General features: G+C 50.2%; 2 protein-coding genes across 18 annotated transcripts in view; one reads left to right on the top strand and one right to left on the bottom strand.

Annotated features, from left to right (window-relative positions):
* CAMSAP1 (calmodulin regulated spectrin associated protein 1) overlaps positions 1-2365 on the top strand; it is a 34551-nt gene extending 32186 nt beyond the window's left edge. For all 5 annotated transcript variants that reach the window (XM_054083788.1, XM_054083787.1, XM_009569522.2 and 2 more), the window contains one exon: positions 217-2365. In XM_054083788.1, coding sequence (XP_053939763.1) covers positions 217-519 — 303 coding nt within the window. In that variant the 3' untranslated portion in view covers positions 520-2365. The remainder of the gene's footprint in view (positions 1-216) is intronic.
* Positions 2366-7104: 4739 nt separating this feature from the next.
* Positions 7105-21559, bottom strand: part of KCNT1 (potassium sodium-activated channel subfamily T member 1) — a 90492-nt gene continuing 76037 nt past the window's right edge. For 4 of the 13 annotated variants that reach the window (XM_054083791.1, XM_054083794.1, XM_054083796.1 and 1 more), the window contains exons 20-32: positions 21230-21335; positions 20959-21131; positions 20670-20741; positions 20249-20383; positions 19869-19980; positions 19151-19252; positions 18973-19056; positions 18459-18587; positions 18024-18044; positions 16913-17216; positions 14905-14967; positions 11756-11840; positions 7106-11351 (exon numbers count right to left, since the gene is read on the bottom strand). In XM_054083791.1, the coding sequence (XP_053939766.1) occupies positions 11231-11351; positions 11756-11840; positions 14905-14967; positions 16913-17216; positions 18024-18044; positions 18459-18587; positions 18973-19056; positions 19151-19252; positions 19869-19980; positions 20249-20383; positions 20670-20741; positions 20959-21131; positions 21230-21335 (1507 nt within the window). In that variant the 3' untranslated portion in view covers positions 7106-11230. Of the gene's footprint in view, positions 11352-11755; positions 11841-14904; positions 14968-16912; positions 17217-18023; positions 18045-18458; positions 18588-18972; positions 19057-19150; positions 19253-19868; positions 19981-20248; positions 20384-20669; positions 20742-20958; positions 21132-21229; positions 21336-21559 lie in introns of all 13 variants that reach the window. The other 9 variants (XM_054083801.1, XM_054083797.1, XM_054083799.1 and 6 more) reach the window with 6 other exon arrangements.

Genomic DNA, 21559 nt, shown 5'->3' with positions numbered 1-21559 from the left:
CTAAAATGTACCTGTATGCAGAATCCCTTCCTTCTGCATGGACTTACAGAAAACATAAGAGTTCAGTTCATATTTTATAGAAGGACTGAAAATCATAGTTACTGATGTAGTGTTTCAAATGCTTTGAACACTTACTGAGCTATGTGTTGAAGCTGAGCGTTTGGTGCGATATGAGAATTTTCACCGTCTATGTATGTGTGTTCGTTTTTAACGCAGGAACTAGAAAAATGCGATGCCAACCACTACATCATTTTGTTCCGTGATGCTGGCTGCCAGTTCAGAGCACTTTATTGCTACTATCCTGATACTGAAGAAATCTACAAGCTGACTGGAACAGGGCCAAAGAGCATCACCAAGAAAATGATTGACAAACTTTATAAGTACAGTTCGGACAGAAAACAGTTTAATGTGATTCCAGCCAAAACCATGTCTGTCAGCGTGGATGCTCTCACTATTCATAACCACTTGTGGCAAGCCAAGCGACCTGCAGTGCCAAAGAAGACTCAGAGTCGTAAATGACACTGAGTTCTTGGGAGGAGATTGCTGAATGGGATTGCATCGAAAGAAGACACGTTTACCATTTTCCTCCAATTTGGTATGAAATGTGCAGAACCATAATGATTTTTCTAAGAAGCTTCAGAACAGAAACCGTGGATGCAAGCTATTGAAGGATGAAGGAACATTGCCAGTGTTTTTTATGAATGATAAATCTGCTGTTACACCCAATGCTAACTACTGTGGCTTTCAGTTGATGAGAGACTGTGCATGTAGCAAGATCTTTAACAAGTGGATTTCCTTTTACTTGAAGCTTTTCATCGGTACAAATTGGGAATAACTTAGTTCTCTTTCCTCTCCACCTCATCCCCTCCTTTTTCCTGTCATTCTTAAAGTTGGCGAGCTCCAAACTTCAGTCGAAGGATTGAACAGATCTTGAGTGAAGTGATTTGGGTTTGGTTTGGTTTTTTAAACAGTCTTTAGGGAACTCTTCCTTTCAGACTTTTTTGAGGAACTGTTTAATACACCACGTTGTTGTACTGTATCTACTGCCAACCTAAGTCCAGTGCTCAGATTGCAAGGCCCCAACTTGTGCTGCTCAGAACAGAGTTTACTCGCAGTATCTGTTTAGGATAAACGTTGCAAGGATTGCAAAAGCCAGTCTTTTTTTACAAAAAATAGTTGGCAAATGTAAAGCTTTCTGGAATACAATCGTGAAGAGGCATACAGGTGCTACTGGCTGGAACATGCCTGACTGAAACTTAAGGCAAGCTGAAAGGAGCGCAGTTATTACTGATTTCGGTTTCAGGTAGTGTCCTAAAGATTTGTTTGCTTTAATAAAAGTGGATTTTGGTAGGTATAGAACATTTCCACTCTGAGCACGCTACTCCTGTACGATGGTGCACTTAATGATCACAAATTTTAATGTTTTTATTACATCATGAAATGTAATTCTACTTCCTTTGTCCTGTCTTTATTCTGAATGAGCAGCATGCTCAAAAATGAAGAGTGTGTTATGTTTTTTATTTTGGGTGATATATTAATATATATGGATTTGTTTTTCTCATTTAAAAGAAATTTTTAAACAGAGACATTTGCATTTGTTTCAAAAGCCCAAATAAGTCAAATGGCTTGGATTTCTTTTCATGTTGAAATATTAAATCTTGAGTTATGACCTTAAAAGTCTTTGTGTTTCAGCAGATTAAATTTTTTGTCTGTGGTAACAGGGTATATTTGCAGTTTGGTTCCATTTTTTTAAATATTCCCATCTCTCATTTTTCGGCCCTGGCTGGACTTCAAGTAGATTTCTGTAGCTCTGACCTAATTTAATCTGCTAACGTGCGCCTGCTACAGCTGACACTTCTACCCGAGGGTCGTGTAGGTATAGAACTTTGGTTTGCACATGTTTACTTTTATTTGAAGTGTTACTTGAATACGTATGTCTGCAGTGCAAAAGGCACTACACCATCCAAGAGATGAACTGAGCTCTACAATACAAGACAGTGTAATTATTAAACTTTGAGAAAAATAGAAGTTACAGTTATGTACATAAGGGGAAGGTAGGGTACGTGATAAAGCACTAACTGGATAGAGTAAAGTGAAGGTCTTCCATTGCGATCTCTCCATTTTGTTCCCCTTCCAGTCCTCCCCCGACTAGGCTGCTGCGACTTTGTAAATTATGTTAGATAGTTTGCTGCTTGTAAATAATTAAAGGCTTTATGGTTTCTAAAGTGCTAAGTATTAAACACCACCATGAGTGTAACTTTTGTTACCATGCTTTTCATGCTTGTGCTTTATTTCTCACTGTTTGATATTATAAACCATATTTATTTTATGAAACACTGAAATTTAATAAAAATCATTAACTGATTTCCTTTTTATTTCATGTGTACTTTTGTGGTTGTGACACTTCATCCTCTCAAAGCACTAATACGCTTTAAAGATGTGCTATTCTGTGTCCACTTGTGCTCTTAGAAAGCTTCACCCATAAGTAGCCTTAATAACCTTATAACAAGAGCTGAGTTCTCCTGACCCTGATTGTAAGAATTTGACCAAAAGGCTTTCAGAAAATTGGAAGGCAATTTCTGTAAGGATTTATTTCCTCAGTGTGCAGACTCCTGAATCTGACGGGTGAGTTGTCTTTGATCTATGCATGCAGTTAGTGACAGGATTCCTTTTGTTGGGCTCTTCAATATTAACCTTGCTTGTGATTTGTTAAGACAAGTTGCTTCTAGAGTTTAGAAATAAACTGGTTGTTTAAGCTTCATAATCATTCCATATCAGTTGTACAGAAGTGAAGTTTGCATTCTCTGAACTATAGACTTTTCCAATGCAGAAATAATTTTCTGTGACTGCACAATAAATTTCTCAAAGAAGATAGTTCTTGTCTGCAGAGACTGAAAAAATATGATCGGTGATTCCAGCATTTTGTGCTTTTCTTTGTTTCAGTCAGGCTGGAATACTGCTGCTCATAGAAAAGACTGGGCTAAAAGAAGGTGATGGGTTTTAGTATCCTTCTGAATTGTGTTGCACTAAATCAGCTTGTTTTTCCTGCTGTTATGTGGCTTCAGTTACTACTGGAAATAACAGGAGGTGACATACATTTGGAGAGGGAGAGGAATCTGGGAGTTCTTTGTAGGCAGTGTGTAGTCCCAGGTCCCAAGCTGAGGCTTGCAGAGGAATAAGTCATTTTCTAAGAGATTAAATTCTTTGAAAGACTAATTGTTTTAATAAAAAAAACCCCAGAACATTAATCTCAAATTCCTTGGCAAAGAATATAGTGTATTAATTTAATCTGGAAAAGGAGGAAGAGAAGCTTGTTTGTGAAGAACGTAACTTAGGATTTGTGGGTGAATGTGCAGAGGAATGTAGGAAAGCTGTAGATGTGTGTAGGCAAATGCAGACAGCCTTGTAGAAAGGAGAATTAATTCATTTTCTTGAATAGGTTTTGTATAATCAATGACCAAAAATGTCAACTTAAATGTGTTCTCAGCTTGGTGTCAGCCCGGGATGAAATGTGGTGTAAAGTTGTGACTGCACGTCTTAGTGTTGGCGTTTGTAATAAGGTTATTGAATTCTGAATGCAAAGGATTTCTAACTGTGTGTGTAGTGCCATCGTGCTTGACGCTTCACTGTAAATGGCTGGAATTCATTATGTCAGGAACAGTTAGATGATCTGCAGGCTAATAACTGTCGAGGGAGATTGGTGCTGATGAGAATACAAGGTTTTGTCTCTTCCACAGCCACTTGAGAGCCCCATGGAAGATAACAGATATTTCAGTGGCATGATTCTGTGTTTGTGGCTGGGTGCCTCCTGCAGATAAATAGAAATCATTTGTCAGCCTGCAGCTTAAGCTGTTGGTTTAGTTTGTTTTTACGGGGATTAACTGGAGCCAGGGTTGTTCCATCTTAGCCGTGTAAAAGCAAGTAGAACTGGCTTTGGATAAAACCCCCTTCCAGCTGCTCACAAAGGTTCTTGTTGGGAGTTTGGGCAGGAGGAGAGAGTGATAACTTCAGGTACAGCTACAGTGTCAGCCTTCCTACTGACTGTAGAAGGGAAATAAAATATGATAACTGCCTAAAACCGAGTGATATTTTCTTTTTTTCTGCTGAATTTTCTGGAGATATGCGTAAGCTGAACAATCTGTAAGCCTTTCGTAGCACCCTTGAAGTGAACCACATTTGCTCTGAACTAGAGGGTGGGTTTCCCACATAGCAATTAAGTTTCCCATATTGAACAGTGTGAAAGTCAGTCTCTGACCTCTCTCAATTTCTTACCAGTTTCCTAATAATAAATACAAGAATGTACATCTTTAAAGTGCTTTTAAATGCAATTTGTTTTTCTCAGGCTTTCATGCATCAGTTCGTGTGTTTGCCCATGCTGTTTGCATTTGTAGTTGATGTGTCTTTGTCTCGTTTTCCTTATGCTGTCCCATAGAATAAGGATTCAAGCAAGAATAATCTTGAGTGTTGAAAATACTGACTTTGAAAACCTTAATACAGTTCCATGCTGTGTGTGCGGCTGCTAGAACAGTTTGAAGAGTTAAGAGTATAGAAACCAGTGACCTCTGGAGTTCCTGCTTATGCTAATGGCTTGGAGCTATGGTATAAAGTAACAGTAACGTGGATGGGTTCTCAGGACTTAGATTTTCTGTTCCTTTGGCTTTTTTTTCCCCACAAGTCTTCAAAACCAATGACCAGAGGCAGTGCTGGAATACTCAGCCCCCCCCACACACACTTTGTTTTTTAAATACAACAGTGAACAAGAACTCATCATCGCTCTGAGCTCACTGTTGTTGGAATTTGGTACCTGTTGTGCTTTCTGGCAGCAGGATTTTTCTTCCATCATATATTAGTACAGCTGGTAGTTATGGTTGGGTATGAATCATCAAATCATAGAACGGTTTGGGTCAGAAGTGACCTTGAAGTCCATCCAGTCCCAACCCCCTGCCATGGGCAGGGACACCTCCTGCTGACTCAGGTTGCTCCAAGGCCCATCCAACCTGGCCTTGAACACCTCCATGTTATGTTTATGCAATCAAATAACCCTTAATTAATGAGGGGTTTATATTTAATTCGTTGTAAGCGGTGCGGGGAGGTGCAGGTGGCTGCATATTCCTGTCCTCGCTGATGTCGATCAGATGATGTACATGGAGGCTGAGTATTAAAATCAGAGAAAACATTGCTTCCTTTTACCTCTGTCATCTTCCTTGGTGTTACGGGTGTATTATGATACACCTACAAGTTTGGTGGGTGGCGAGTCTGGTCACAGCTTTAGCTTTAATTGCTTGTTGCAGTAACCAAGGAACATGGATTTGACACATCTCAAAGATTCTCTGCAGGTAATCACGAGCAGTCACAATATAAAGGCACATTTTATCCGCCTGTATCGTGTGCTTCAGAAACGTAGGAGAGAAAACAGTGAATCCTGACTTTCTTTTCAACTGGAGGGCATGACAAGCATCGTTATAGTCCTTTGTCACACACATTATCTGGGCAGAGACACCAGAATTACAGGCAGAACTTGCACATCATGACATGTAAGTATATGGCCCACCTTGTATTTAATATTTTACACTTATCTAAGATCACGTTCAGACAATGAAGTGCTGTCATGGTGTGGCATGGGAAAAAAAGGGTATTTGGATATTTTATTTGGATGCATTATAAACACAAAATTACTGTATTAGTAGAACACATCCCTTGTGGTTCTGAGCTTCCTGTTTACAGGTGTATTTGGGTTTATTTTAATTTTAAGGGGTTTGAAGGTCTCCAGATTCCCGTGTGCACATGAAAAGGTGAGGTTTTGCTCTTCTGTTCCAAACGGCAAGTTCAGCTCTTATTTTAAAACTTACTTTATCAAAAACGCCATGCCTACCACTGAAACGCTCTTAAATAGGAATATGTTGTTTGGTCTGCAGTCATTTGGGGATTGTTTTGGTGTGTACGTAAAAATATGCCAATATTCTGCAGAGTTAGCCTATGTCCAGATTTTTTTCAGCAGACTGTATCGATCCAAGTTAATAGAGAAGGACTTGTCTTATAATTCTGGTCTGTACTTAACCATTCATAGTTGGACTGCATTGAATGCAGTCCCATACACACTGTTATAGGATGGATTTATTTGCTTGTCTGTGCTGAAAACACACTACTGGTTCAGAAATAACATGGATTTATTACACTGGGGGTCAAAAAAACCTCTTGGGAAAGCTTCTTAAACTGATGGATGCGGCAGGGCTGATTAAATATTCAATATACAGCGTTTCTTAGAATTCAGGTGCAGCACTTGAAAAAAAGTGGCTTGAAGCATTCAAACCTCCCAGAATTACTGTGGTTTTACATAGAAATCTTACCGAGGAGAAAAGTTACTTCTTTTGATTGTATGTCTTTTGGGGAACAGCTCTAAAATCAGAATTTACAGTAAAATAAATAACCTTTCATGGTTTTGGTTAGCTTCTTTGCTGCCCAGCCACATCACTACCATTCCCTTTTTTCTTTTTAATGTATATTTTAGTGCTCTAGATTTTTTCACTGAAGAAGTTTTCAGTGTTAGGAGCTCATTTTTCTCAAGTGGGACAAAGTTTTGAATGAATTTTGTTTCCTTTTGCAGTATTTCCCTTCTTTTCCTGCTTCTGTTGCTGTGGAAGGTGAAGCAAGATAAAAAGCCACCACTTAAAGAACCTACAGCGGAGAGCAGCAGTGAAGTCCTCCTGGCAAAAAGCTACTGAGACACGGAGAAGGACAGCGGTGAAGAAAGACACAGCCCTGGAAATGGCAACGCAGGATGGCTGAGGTTTGAGAACTGAGGGAGATCTCAGAGCCAGAGGTTTGTAAGTGGGAACCGGAGACAACCCAAACCCAACCCACTCCAGAAATGAAGCATACTGTGATGCCATCAGCAATGGATGAGCTTTCACAGCTTCACTCGAAAGACCACAATCAGTAATAATATATATATATATATATATACATATTTTTAACCAGCTACCACAACCACCTCAGCAACACAGAGATGTTGGAAAAGAAACACTGAGGTTTGTGTTGTAGCCAACAAACTGTGCAACCAGGTCAGAATGAGCCGTTACCTGTGGCTGCTTGTAGAGTGTTAAATCCTGCTTTGCAGTCTTTAATGGGTTTTCATACCAGCGAGGGTATTCCCTTCTTCTAGTTGGAATCATAATAATTGAGCTGTTCTGGAAAATTGGAAGGAATTAATTCTGCATGTATAGGTTTGCCTCGTTTAAAGACAGGAGATAATTCACTTCAACAGGGACCTGACTGTCCTCCCTGACTTCGGTGAGTTTACAGCAAAATGACTTGACGGCTTCTAAACTTCTGGCTTGTACATGTATTATTCCTAGAATTATCTTCACTATTTAAAGTACATTGTTTGTGTCTGTCTGTATGATTTTAAATCGATCTATTATAACCTTTACAGCATTTTTTTTATCCCAAAATCTGTGTTTATGTGTGTGGTATGCTCTAGAAATAGGTTCTCTTCTTGGATGTATTGGGATGCAGACATGAACCAGGGAATCAGTGAAAGATTTTGAAGTGTTTAGAGGTAGGAGAACATGTACTGGATCCTGACTTAATGTCAGTAAATAAAAAGTATCAGTTAAATAGCCACAAAACCTAACACATTTGTTGGATTATGAGTCACCATCCCTGGAGGTGTTTAAAAGATGTGTGGATGTGGTATTTACGGTTCAGTGGTGGGCTTGGCAGTGCTGGGTTAAGGGTTGGACTCGATCTTAAAGGTCTTTTCCAGCCTAAATGATTGATTTAAAGGTAATTTGCACAGAATGTTACAGTTGTGCTGTTGCTGTAACAATGAATTTGTGCCCTCGCTACATCCATGCACAAAGACTTCTGAGAACCGGGGTGAAGAAGTTTACTCCTAGAATAAAACAGACAGCACCTCTCCTGTTGCTGCATGCAGCTCTTTTATTGTAATTTGTCTTTACAGAAATGTGAAGCATCTTCACAGTAATTGTACAAAACCATCTCCAGGTGGCTGTCTGCAGTGCGTCCCAGCAGAACATGGCACCAAAGTAGGGCTGGAGAGGGAAAGACGGGAGATTTGTCCCGGTGGGTGATAAAAATCCATGCAGGAGCTGACCTTGAGAGATGCAGGGCTCTTGGGGGAAATAAAAAGGCCACATTCCATAGAGAGGAGTAAAAAGGGGTATAACAGGAAATAAATATATTCTAAGAGTTGTTTGAATATTTGGTTTTACTTTAATGCAGGATATATGGATTTAGTCCATATTGAGTGTATGAAACCATTAGTGGACACAGAACATGCGATGCAACCCTTTGCTTGTAAACCTGAAAATACAGCAGCTGTCCTCGCTTCTGCCTGTCGGGTCTTTGCACCCAAACACAACCGTTCCCTTCAGAAAATCATGTATTTTCTCAGTTTATTGGCAGCAGTTGGCAGCGATCGTTTTTCCCCTCGTGCAGGACAGGGGTTGCAGCAGGTTGGCCCCCACCCGAGTGCTCTTCATCCCTCCAGGACAGCCCTTTCCAAGCAGAAACAGCTCTTCTTGAAGCATCAACGTTTCCAGGACCATTACAAAAATAAAATACTTTGGTTTTTACATTAGTATCGTAACTGAGTCTAAAGAATTAGAAAAAGTAACCGTTTGTTCTTCGACTTGCATTGACCACAGGTAAGTATCTACAGTATTTATTTCAACATCCCAGTAGAATGTCTGCTAGAAATGTACACCATAGAAAGAACGTATGCAAAATGGTATGGTTTATACACAGAGCTTTCCTTTTAAATACATATATTTATACATTAAACAAACAGAAGCATTGTCAAAATACAGTAATACCCAAGGTTGGGGTTTAATAGTATCACAAACCGGGTGTAGGCTATGCTGCTTTTGGTAGGTGGGGTGCCTCTTATGTTAAATATCCCCTTGAATTAAGGGCTGAGAAGAATTGAGAGTGCTGAGGGAGGAAGGAGAGGAGCCTCCAGCTGAGCCCCTGGCGGCGCTGCCCGCTGCGGGGCCGCTGCCCACTCAAACGCAAAACACCCCCATATGAAACACTTCTGTTCGGAGTAAACCCATGCAGAGGATCCCCCCACCCGCACTGCTCGGGGCTGAGGGTCTTTCTACTTGCTTTTAAACCTGTGACGCTGCTTTGTTCCACTCTGCCTTGAAAGCTAAATGGGGATTAGAAAAATCACCTAAAATCTAGGAAATTAGATATATTGATACTTGATGAGGCATTTCTGGAGTTATCTGAGCATCTGGGCACAGACCCAACATGTGCTTTTGTACTTCAACTGTGCTCACTTGTTTTAGCCTGCAAGAACTTCCTTTTATTTTTAACTTTTAATGATATTTTGGGCATGCTGAGCGACAAGTGGAAACAAATAAACCATGTATCTGAATAGACGAAAAATTAACAAAACAAAACAACCCAAAAAGGCATCAGCAACAGTTGTTTGTGCCTGAATCTCAGCGGAGCGGAAGAGTCAGGCTCGGCTGCTGGGCTGGGCTCATTGGTTTTGCCCAGCGTTCCTCTCCAAGCCTGTGCTGTGCTGTTGGCTGAGCTCATCAGGAGAAAGGAGCAATTAAAGAAAAGACAACCCCCAGAGCCCATCCAGGCACAAAAGGTCTTTCTGGACACCTGCTCGCGGCAATGCCAGTCCCGTGCAGGTCCTACCCCTGCCCTGGGCATCCTTCCTCCTGCATTTCTCCCTCCTTGCAGCTTTTCCCACGGGGGAGGCAGGACCGGCAGTGACTCCCCGCAGGCTGCGGTTGCTCCAGCACATCTCACCAACTGTTTAAAACTGCAATTTTAAGCAGGTTTGGCTTTTTTTCTTTTGTAAACAATTTTTATCAGGGGTGTCACGGGGAACGACCGGTGAATGTTCATGGCAATAAACCATTCGGTGGCAGCGGGTCGGGATGCTGATGGGATTTCACGGTGAAGTTGTGCTTTACAGGCTTTAAAAACCAAAAAAATCACGCTGGAGTTTCCTTATATGAATGTAAAAGTATATAAAGGTAACAACTTGGTTATTCATTTGGCAGTCAAATAAAACCTTTACAACATTGACGTGTAAAGTGTGCAAAAACAGATGGATAACACATCTGGCGGTTCTGCTACCTCCAGGTCTCTCTGGGTTGGCCGATAGCGGTTGGCCGGCATAAGCAATGCTGCGGCGATGGGTTGGCGCTGCTCTGGACATTCATGCACCTCTGCTGCAGGCAAAGCCGCGTGGACGCGGGGGGCTGCTGGGTTATAAAAGTCGAGCGAGGACGGACAGAGCTGCCAAGGTGCCCTCGGTGGGCACAGGGGACGGGCAGGACCTGCTGCCTGGAAGGAGGTCACCGGGCTGTGACCCAGGGGAGAGGAAGGTGCCAAGGCACCAACACACAACACCCCACGGTGTGTGTCCCCAGCGAGCCTGCCCTGTCCCACCCCCCGGTACAGACACCTCTGGGTCCGTCATCCCTGGGGGCAGCTCAGCTCCGACAGCAGCAGCGATGGGATGAGCTTGGTGGGGGATGCAAACCCGGGGGGACCGCGGGGCACCTGGGGCTCAGGCCAGAGCCGGGCACGCGTGACAACAGGCATTGCCGCAGGGACGGCGCGGCTTTCAGTCACCTGCGATCGGTGTGGTTTGGTCTGCGAGATGCTGAGACGCGCTGGAGGCATCGCAGCACCTGCCGTGGCACCGTCCATCCTCTCCCACAGCTGCTGGCGAGTCTTTCCCCATCTCCTGACACAGCTCCGCCTGCTCCTCATCGGCGTCCGTCACAGAAAACCAACAGATGAAGAACATGAGTTGGGGTGAAAGAGCAGAAGTCTGGGTACCCTGGGGGATACCTCGTGGAGGAGGAGGGTGGTGGTGCAGTTTCGCTCTTGTATTGACGAGCCCCACCAAATGCAAAGGACCTGCATCACCTTGGGGCAATATTAAACACAGTCCTCCTGTTCACACAGGGTTATTGGTTGTCTGGTCTCAGCCACGCCCCACCAGCACCAGCACAGACTTTCTCACTAGTTGCGGTATTCGTATAAAAAGTTAAAAGCCGCGGGCCGTACGACCACCGGCCGTCGGTCTGTCTGGGTCCCGGCACCCCTTCCGCAGTGCAAAGCCAGTCCGGGCATCGCCTTCCTCCAGGGCAGCAGCAGCCTTCCCCTCTGGCTGGCCATCCTCTTCCCCATCGCCTCTCCACGGAGCCCCTGCCAGGGCTGCGGGTGCTGCTCACAGCTGGGTCTCATCGCGCGTCTCCGGGTTGCAGGGACCCATCTTGTTGCTGCAGCTGCTCTTGCGGCTGTGGCCGTCGTTGGCCACGTGGGCCAGCGGGTCGGAGCGGATCAGGTACCTACGGGACAGAGCCTGGTTACGCCGCTGGGACCCCACCAGATCCGCCCCCTTCCCAGCAGGATGGAGCTGGGCGAACCCTAACTGGGGTCTGGGAGGTGTGGGGATGCCCCACGGAGCCCTGCCGGGCGCTGCCGCTCACGTTAGCGGTTCATCGCGATTCTCGCACCAGACACCGCACAGCAACAAAACTCAAGCCAAGGGGGAGAACTCCACCTCCCAGGGATGAGCAGAGCTGGGGTGGTTTGGGCACTGCTCGGAGGAGCTGAGGGCACTGGGAAAGAGGCAGCAGCTGCAGGTGATGATGAGAACGCACGGCAATCCATGGGCCGGGGGCTCCCACCGCGCTGGGGTGGGTCGCGGGGCGCGGGGAGAAGCCCGGGAGAGAGCGAGGGCAGCACCTACACGATGTCATTGAGCTCCAGCCGCGTGTCCGGCGGGGGATTGATCAGGACGTAGGACAAGGTGTTCTGGTGGTCGTTCATCTCATCTGTGAGAGGAGGGGAAAGAGCGGGTGAGGGATGCCCTGACGGATATCCCGACAGACGCCCCAGCGGCTCTCGCTCCCACAGCCCGGCTGCAGCACCCCTGGCTCCGAGGGGTCATGGATCATCCCCAAGGACAGAAAAATGAGTCCCTTTATGGAGGGAGGCCACGGGCAATGGTGTTGCCACCAGGAGAACACAGAGACCATTGCTGCCACCTCCCTCCACGCCTCCCCAGCTGCTCCCACACCGTGGCACATCCCAGGGGATGGGAAGATGTGACTCTTCAAAGTCCCCACTCCCCCCCACCAAACAAAAAATAAGATCTCTTACCTTGGTTTTATGCAAAAAAAGGAAACAGGTTAGTGTTGCCCATTAGGTATAGCACAATGACTCCAACCACAGGGTCAGGGCAGCCGAACCCTCCCCGGGCCGCTCGAACGCTCTGCCCGCTTCTCTTCTTGCACGATTTAATTTAGCATCATCCAGCAGGAGGATTTAGCTCAATGATTGCTTCTTTCTCCCGCCCGAGGGAAACAGCCTCCGTGGAGTTCCAAAGCCATCAGCGCCGTTTGGGACGGCTCTGAACCACGGTGACCACCCGGGGGGGGGGGGCTCGGGGCCACCGCGAGCTGCACCCATGGGTGCTGCGAGGGCGAACGTGCGGCCTCGAGGCCAAGGGCAGCCCTGCACCTTCTGCAACCGCTGAGAACAAGATCATGGATGAAATGAATGGGGATGCAAGGCTGCGGGCAGCCGAGCGGGGGGTGGAAGCTGCGACGAATAACATCATTTACAGACTGAGTGACCAGGTGTGGATGGACAGGATGGAGAGGGGACGGACAGGCGGACGCCGGGGGCAGCGTGATGAGGGCAGCGGGACACCAGCTTGCTGCAAGGCTTGTCACTGGGATGCCTCTCCAGGCTCTCAGAAAGGCTCCTCTGAGCAGCGTCAGTGCATTCTAGGTGTCTGCTGATCTCGGTTTGGCGGCCGGCCGGACCGGGGACCAGCCTGCATCACCTCAGAGTTTCTCCCTTCCACCTTCCACCCTGGCTGTCCCCCTGGCCGCGATCTGGAGCGGATCCCTGGGTCAAAAGCTGCCCTGGCACTCAGCAGCACACGGGCTGAGTCTCCCTAATGGTGCGCAATTGCCCTCGGCACAGGGTGGGATGTCTGAGCCAGCGCACGGGCAAGGAGTGCTGCTGCTCTCCGGCCTCAGGAGTGGAGAGAAACCTTTGAAGTGGGCTTTTATCGAGCCATGAGATGAGGCACAGCAGCACAAGCCGCTGCAGCCACCTGCGGTTTGCAAACACGTCCGCCTCTGGGCTGCCTTCATCGCGTATTTGCCCCGTGCAGACGCAGCCCAGGGCATCCCCGGCTGGACTGTGCGGGTGCCCCACGCAAAGCACTCGTGAGGTGACACCAGACCCTTGTTTTGCTGCGCAGACACATCTCTGGCACATCGGAAGGTCCCAGAAGGACTGGGACCACCCGCAGGGAGATGCTGTGCGGGATCCGCGCCCCACGGCAGGTGCCCAGCCCCGCTGCTGGCTGCTCCCTCCAGCTGCCCCGGAGCTTCGGCCATCCCAGTGCTCAGCCTTACAGCGCAGCGGGGGCAGGGGTGGCAGTGCTGGCGTGCGGGTGGCACACGGACCCTGGGACCCACAGGAGACACGGGGTTTGCCATGACGGGGGAGGCGAGGAAGGACCCTGGCTCGCGGCAGGTTTCCCTGCTCCATGGAAGCACCTTTTCCTGACCCCCCCCATGCAGCCGAGCCAGGCTCTGCTAAGCCCAACAGGAATATTGCCATATCGTCCCCTGCGGCACCCTCCGACAATTGTTTTTTGCAGGGCAGAGGCAGCGCTGAGCTCCAGCTGCCGCCCCACGCAGCCCCTGGCAGCGATGCCACCGCACGGCAGGTCCCCCGCGGGGTCCTGGCTCAGCCGGCGGCTGGGGCGCGTTCCCGGTGGGACACGGGCGCTGGCTCAGCCCCAGCTCTTCTGCGGGAAGGGGAGATGCCAGCGGGGTCTGAGCTCTGCCCAGCACCTCCTCGCCAGCTGGCAATATACTCTGCTGGTCTGGGGCTTCCATGAGCCCCCGCTGGGGCGGCTTCTCTGATGAAGGACACAATTCGTAGGAATATGCCAACTTTTCACCTTAAGCATGGGCTGCTGAAGCCTAAAATACAGCTAGGGCGGGCTATCGCTGATCTCTAGGCTGCTGCAGCAAAAAGGGGTCTTTAGACCCCTGAAAGTGCTTTTCAGAGCACTTTACACCACTGGCTAAAGGTGGAAATGTTGCAATAACCCTGCAGCTCCCGCAGAGACCAACAAGGGGTGTCTGCAGCGCGGGTGGCACCTGCGGCTGCTGCCTGGCACTGAGCCCAGCACTGCCTCGGCTAGAAACCAGCCTCTCCTAATGCTAGAGAGTGGTCCAGGAACGCAAACAGAGGATTATGAAGGGTCTTCCAAGTGCTGCCTTGCTCCTGAGCTGCAGCTGACCCACGTACAGGTGAGAGGCCAAGGGGCTGGTGCAGGACCTCCAGCATCACCTTGTAGCACTCACTGGCAGCTCTGCTGCGCTCAGCCTCCTGCAAATCCCAGTTTACAGACCAAAAACAACTTGCAAAACAGAGGAGAGAGGATTTTAACAACAGGGCTGTGATTTCCCTATGAGACTTCAGCTAGAAAAGGGTCCCTGAGCTTTCTGCCTAGAGAAATCGTGGCTGCCCCATCCCTGGAGGCGTTCAAGGCCAGGTCGGATGGGGCTCGGAGCAACCAGATGCAGTGGGAGGTGTCCCTGCCCATGGCAGGGGGGGAGCTGGACGGGCTTTGAGGTCCCTTCCAACCCAAACCATTCCATCATTCTGATTTCGTGGAGCTCTGTGTCTGCACCACTGCTGCAGCACAGTCTTATGTTTTCCAATGCCACCCAACAAATTAGTGCTTGAAAGGCTTGGGTATCTAAGGTGAAAACCGGCAAGGGTGTGGATTGGGCTTAGCTGGCATGATCTTGTTGTACGCTGCACGCCATGAGTCACGCGGGACTCCCAGGGAAAGGGAATTACCTTGCAAATATCCCAGGTTTACCCGATTCATCACATCACTGGCTGTTAAATTTGCTACATCCTCTACAGAACATACAGGGAAAGGCACAGACATAAACAGAGAGAGAGAGAGAGGTCAGCAAGCCATGATTTGGCAAATATCAGAGACGAGCTCCTGCACTGCAGCAATTAAATGAGCAAAAGAAAAAGGAGAGGGGGAGAAGGCAGAGCAACACGTTCTTCCAAAACGCCACGGGTGTCCAGACACTGATGGTGACACATGGTGACAACACTCCTGGGCACAGCTGGCTGCAGATGTGTGGCAGCGGTCAGGGAGCTCCGGTCCCAACGCCCCGGTCCTGGCCAGGCATCTCCCTCCCACCCCAAAGGAGACGGGTGCTGCACTCCCCAGCTGCTCACTGCTTCCCAGAGCTCCCCCAGTTTGCTCCAGCAAGAATTCATCGGTTCAGCCAGGAGAAGGATGCAAACTCTGACTCTAACCCAGCAAACGGTACCCTGAGCATCGCAGCGGGACCGGCTGCAGGGCAGCCTCTGGGGACCCTCCGCTGAGGCCACGCAGGTGGGGAACCTGCTGCCGCCTCACCCTCTGCCAGGGATTGCGTGTGTGGGCTCTGCTTTGGGCGCACCTCATTTCCCAGCCCCCCCCTTGCCTGGCATCTGTGTTAAACAGCCTTTTCTAAGGCGGCAAATGCCATCAGCCGCGCTCCAGACTCTGCAATAGAGCTGCAGGGAGCTGGGAGTCCCCCCCAAAAAGCAGCAGAAACTTTTGGGACCAGGAATGTAAGAAAAAAAAAGAGCTGGGAGTGGGATGCACAGTTGCAAGCTCTCGCCTGGTGTGCCCTGTGGCTTCTCTGTCCTGCCACAAGCAGGCTCTCCTGCCTTGCTCGCCAATGCCACCCCAGCCCGCCTGCCCTCCAGCTCCAACCCCTCTCCTGAGCTGCACTTCTTCCTATTTTCTCCTCCTCTTTCCCATACTTGAAGGGCTGTAAGGGGGAAGCCAAGATGGGAGAGAAAGAATTCCCCTCTGCCTTCCAAAACCAGGTCCCGTCCCAGCCAGGGCACAGCGGAGCCTGCGTGTGGGCAGGGGCTGGCACGGGGCGGACAGACGCTCTGCAAGGATGGAACAAACAGGCGGCAGCACAGGATGGCATAAAAGGAAGAAAGGAAATAAAACCAACCAAAAAAAAAAAAAAACCAGGAAAGCTGCGGGCTACAGACTTTGTTGTAACCAAGGGGTGGGGGATCATCCAGGAGGACACAGACGCCAGCACCGAGGAGCTTCATGAGAAATGCGGCTGCATGGAGAGACCCTGAGCGCTGCCCTGTGGGCTTAATCACAGCCAGAGACACTGGTTTCACACGCAACAAAGCAACCACTCAGCCCTGCAGCTACCGAAATGCTTCCCATGGAAGAGTTTTATGAAGAATTAAAGTCTATAACCAAAGGGGTGTACACCAGCTGAGGGGCTTCACCTTTCCCTGCTGCACTATAAGGGCTCTCAGGCAGAAGGGTTTTGCTGACTTGGAATCAGTGGGTCCTGAACCACCATTTCTGCATGGCCAGAAAGCGGGGTGCAAGCGGGGCATCGCGCCTGAAAGCTGCACGGTGACGCTCGTCCAGCTGCAGGCAGAAGGGAGAGAGTTACTCTGCCACCGCAAACTCCCGCCTGGACCCATCCCAGAGCCCCGAAAGGGGGGTGGCTGCCTGCAGTCGGGCGAGGAGCGGCAAGCGAGTGGGCTCTGCGCCGCGGGACCCCCGCCGTCAGCGCGCTCGTCTGCAGAAGCACAAGCAAGCTGGGGGATGAGGCGCTGCTCAGAGCTGGGTCTGGCAGTGTCCGCTGGGGTAGGCTTGGCGCGGGGTTAGGTTTGGTTTGGGGTTAGGCTTGGCATGGGGTTATGCTGGGCGTGGGGTTAGGCTCGGCTTGGCTTTAGGCTCAGCATAGGGTTACCTGAGGAGCCTGCGAGCAGGACGCACCACTGCAGAGAAGCGCAACCGAACGGCACTTACCGTACCCAGTTGTGGGCAAGCCCAAGTGCTTCATACGGTTTTTGACGAGCTCGGAAAGCTCCTGCCTCTCGGAGCGCCGGTACAAGCTGAGGCGCTGCTGGCTGATCCACTCGGCCGTCTTGCTGGAGTGCTTGTTGCCCTTCCTGCTCAGCCGCCGCGCCCACTGCATGCTCTTGCGCCGCAGCAGCGGGTGCTCGGACTGGTCGCTGGAGCACGAGTTCCTGTGGTGGCTGGTCTTGATGCCCCAGTGCTCCTTGACATCTTTTGTATCCTCACAGTCCTCGACGTTGATTGAGATCTGTGACTGGAAGCCCAGTAGGTCACGGGGGGCCAAGGGGGAGTCAAAAAGAGCCTGTCCTGTCTCTGCTGGGGTGGGGTCTCTCCCATGGGATGGGGCCTCCTTCCTCCGATTCCCCAGCGCTCTCCCACCTCTGTGCTGCTAAAATGACCTGGCCGGCAGATTTGGGATCAGCACTATCCACTGGAGTCTAACGAGCACCCAGCATCTCTAACACCATCACCCCAAGGGACAGCCGTGCCCCTGTCCCCCCTCTTTCACCCTGCAGCAGATGTGCTGTCACATCTCCAAAACACCAACGTGCGCTGATAAGGAGGAATTTATTAACGAAGCATCTCTAAGAAAGAGATGAGATGAATTTAAGTAAAACTCATCTTTTGGCTCCCCACAGCCGCTTCCTGCAAAGCTGAAACCTGAGGGTATTTAAGACAGAGCTTGGCTGCTCCTTATCCCTGTGGAATCTCCTTCTTCTGGAGATATTAAAAATCCTGCCTGGATGAGCTCCTGTGCAACCTGCTCGAGGTGAACCTGCTTGGACTGGATGAGCTCCAGAGGTCTCTTCCAACCCCAACTATCCTATGATTCTGCAATCCCAGTAAATGACACTTCATGACTTTTGTCACCCCAGCCTGCCGAGGCACCACCGCGCCAGCACCGAGGCAGATGGCCGGCACAAGGGGCACAGGGACTCTTGGTGGCCAGAGGAGCCGCTGGGGAAGCCATCGCGGCTGCTCGCCCGTGGTCCACCTCCCGATGGGGGGACCAGCGCTGCTCAGCCAGGGTAACGCCCGACACCGCCCCGGCAGCACTCACCTGCGCCCTGATGTCGTGGGGCTGCAGCAGGGGAAAAGGAAAGAAAAACAAAGTGTTAGCACAGCAAAAAGGCAGCTCTGCCTTGCCACATGCCTCCCTCTCCCCGAGGACTCGGTGCCACGTGGCACTGCCGAGCTGAGCCAAGAAAATCCCCCCACCTACCTGCAGCCAGGCTGCTGCCCAGAGAGACGGGCATTTACACCAAAGCAGCTCACCCAGCTTGGGAACCAGGACATCATCACCACAACACAGACACGGGGCTGCTAACGAAGCCAAGGCAGAGCTTCCGCTCCCCTCGCGTCTCCCCACCGCTGCTGCAACCAGGTCCAAGATGTGTCACAGACCCAGCCAGCCCCATAGACCACATCTCCGCCGGGCGGTGATGCTTAGCCGGGACCACCAGTTTCCTGGCACAAGCCACCACTGTGCCCCTACCTCAGAGGTTGCAAACATGTGTGACTCCGTCCTGTAAATCCCGATGGGAATCTCCGCACTGGAAGAGCAGAGCTTCTGGAAGAGGCGGCCGTATGTCCGGATCCACAGGTCATCTTCAGTGATCTTCATCTGAGCAACAGAGGACAAACTTCAGCTGCCCTGTGCCATGCAGAGCCTGAGGAGCAGCACATCAAGGCTGCTCCTGAACTTCATCCCAGATCAGCCAATTCAGTCCCAAAAGTGAGATGGACTCCAGAAAAAGCCCAGGGGCAATTTCCAACCCCAGCTTTCAGAACAGGGACTTTGGTTCTTGGTAGCTCTTGGTTTTTTAGACTCTTGACAGCACTGAGGTTCCTCACACGCAATGCAGGGGAGTGACGACCTGGCATGTTCTGCCTAATGTTGCCTCCCCCTATTCCCCAGAAGAGGGGAATCCTCCACCCCCACATGCCGGGTGACAGATCCACAATGACTTGGCCCGATGGTTTCAACCCAGAGGAACTTGGGCACCTACCGCACAGAGGTAGCCGGAGCCCGGCGTGGTGTCCAGACCCAGCAGCAACCGAGTGATGGTGATCATGTAGTCCTTCACGAACGACTGGAGGAGACATTTGGGCAGTCATTCACTGGGAGATGCAAAGGGGCAGCCCCAGCTGTAGGCAGGCGCTCCCCAAAGCCCATCGGGCTCTCACCTGGTAGAGCAGCGTGTCCAGCATGCTGATGCTGAAGACCCTCCCAGCCGCAAAGGGCAGCCGGAACATGAAGGCCAGGTTGGAGCCGTTCTCACGCTCTTTCTGGGAAAAGAAGGGGAAATGTGAGCACCCACAGACAAACTCCCTTGGCAGGGGTTTGCTCATGTCCTTCCTGTGCACTCGGCAGAGCAAAACCAGGCAGCCTCCCTGTGCACAGGTTGCACAGAAAGTAAAAGGCTCATGAAACCAGAGGATGCCAGGGCAGCGTTCTGGGGGTGCCAGGAGGGAACCAGGGAAGCATCCTATTGTTTTTTCTCTCCGTGGAAATGGGTAAGACATGGTTGGGTTTTTTTTTGACGTGGGCTGGATGAGGCCTTTCATACACCTCAGCGTCTGGTTCAGGGCTACTTCCCCCCTTGTCAGATCTGTGTCAGCACAGTGACCCCACTGCCCCCCTCACTGCAGTCACGGCACTAAACCTCATTCAGGGGTCCGGTGTGCCCACCACAGCAGTGGGCAAATCCAGAAACACATAGATGAAGGTAGATACTCCAAAGGTTGGCTGCCCACTTATTTGTTTGCTGCAGGTTATCTCACATAGACACACACGATGGTGGCTACAGCATGCAGAAGAGCATAGAACCTTGAGCAGCTCAAACATAGTCACTCTCAGCGCTGACTTCCCAGGCTGCGCGTGCAGGGAAAGACCTTCTCTTACCTTTTCTAGCTTGGAAAGGGCTAGGGAGTAACTGTCCTTTGCTCTGAACTGCATGAACCTCATGTTGGAGGGGTGGGTCAGCTCTGTGATAATGCTGAGGCTGGGGAAGAGCCTGCAATGGAGAGAGACCTGATGTCCTGCAGCTCACTTAGAAGTGAGAGCACTCACTGCATTTAAAGCCTGAAGAGGACCAAACCCACCCCTGTTCCTGCCTGAGGTCAGAAATAGCCGAGTAATTGCCGAGTTTCCTAGAGCAAGCCCAACAGCAGATGTGTCCCACTGCCTACAGCCACCACCACAAACACCAGTATCCTTCCCAGTTTTGTCTCCAGCAGAGGAAAGTGGCTGTGATGGAGCTGGGGCAGCAGTTCGCCCCTCACCTGAACATGGTCTGGACGTTGACAATCGTTTTTGCATCCGCCATGTAGTCCTCCTCAGCGCTCATCGTGCTCTCCTTGTCCACAACCACCAGGTTGTCAGCGTAGATGATGCCGCACTGCAGCAAGCTGTCCAGGCTGGGCAGTTCCCAAAGAGAAGAGCGCAGGGTCAGTCCTTGGAAACGACACAGGGAAGCAGCAAACTGCGACGTGCAGCGCTACAGCAAGCCCAGGCTGCTCTCAGCCACCTGCTCTTCACCTGCTCCCGTCTACCGAGGGCGTGCGACAACCCGAGAAGCCAAGAGTGGACTCAGATCTACAGAACTAACCCTGGGGCTTCGCATGGGATCACCCGAAAGTTCAGGAAATGCAACTCCTTTAGACATCACTGTAAGTAACGACTGCCACATGCGGAAACACCTACTTGTCGATCGTGCCCTCCATGTAGTAAACCATGGGGAAACAACAGATGGCTTCCAGAAAGTGATGCTCGGGCCTGGAGGAAGAGCAAAAGAGAGAAAGGTGGTTCAGCAAGTCCGTGGGGCAAAACCAGACACAAAACCTACCCAGAAGTCCCCAGGGTCAACGTCAGCCAAGGTACCTAACGTGGGCACTGCCATGCCCCCACACTCCCACCCCCACAGCGTGAGATGCCCATCGAAACACTGGGGAGGGCTCGACGTGTTGGAAAACATCTGTGAAAAAGTACTTGCTTGTTGTCCAGCAGCAATACAATCGGGTTCAACTCTTTGCGGGACCGATAGTAGGCACGGAGTGGGACAATGAAATTATACAGTCCATTCCCAGCTGTTTCCGCCGAAACGATAATCAGTTTGTTCTTAAACCCATAGGCTTTGGCATCTTCGAAGCTGTTGTGCTTGCAGCCCTGTGTGGTGAAAGGCAGCACAGGGACTCAGAGCGTGGCTCTGGGCTGCCCACCCGCCGTCCCGTGCCCCCGGGCAGTCGCCGGCATCCCGGTTGTACCTTGTCCAGCCTCAGGCAGCAGAAAGGGGCTTTCTCGGGTAAAAGGTGGCACAGAGTTGGGGAGCTCCCAATGTAGGGGGAGTTTGGTGGGTAGCCCTTCACGTACCTGTAGCAGAGAGAAAATCCATCAGCGTGAGGACACAGGGAGAGCTTTTCACACATACAACACTCAGATGCTGGGAAAAACATTTAAAAGCAGCAGACCTAGGGCTCAAGCCCATCACAGAATGGTTTGGGTTGGAAGGGACCTCAAAGCCCATCCAGTCCCACCCCCTGCCATGGATAGGGACACCTCCCACTGGATGTGGTTGCTCCAAGCCCCATCCAACC

This window comes from Cuculus canorus, chromosome 19, assembly GCF_017976375.1.
Source record: "Cuculus canorus isolate bCucCan1 chromosome 19, bCucCan1.pri, whole genome shotgun sequence".
NCBI classification, from domain to species: domain Eukaryota; kingdom Metazoa; phylum Chordata; class Aves; order Cuculiformes; family Cuculidae; genus Cuculus; species Cuculus canorus.
The sequence above is the reverse complement of the archived record's forward strand: the minus strand, read 5'-3'. Positions and strand labels throughout refer to the sequence as shown.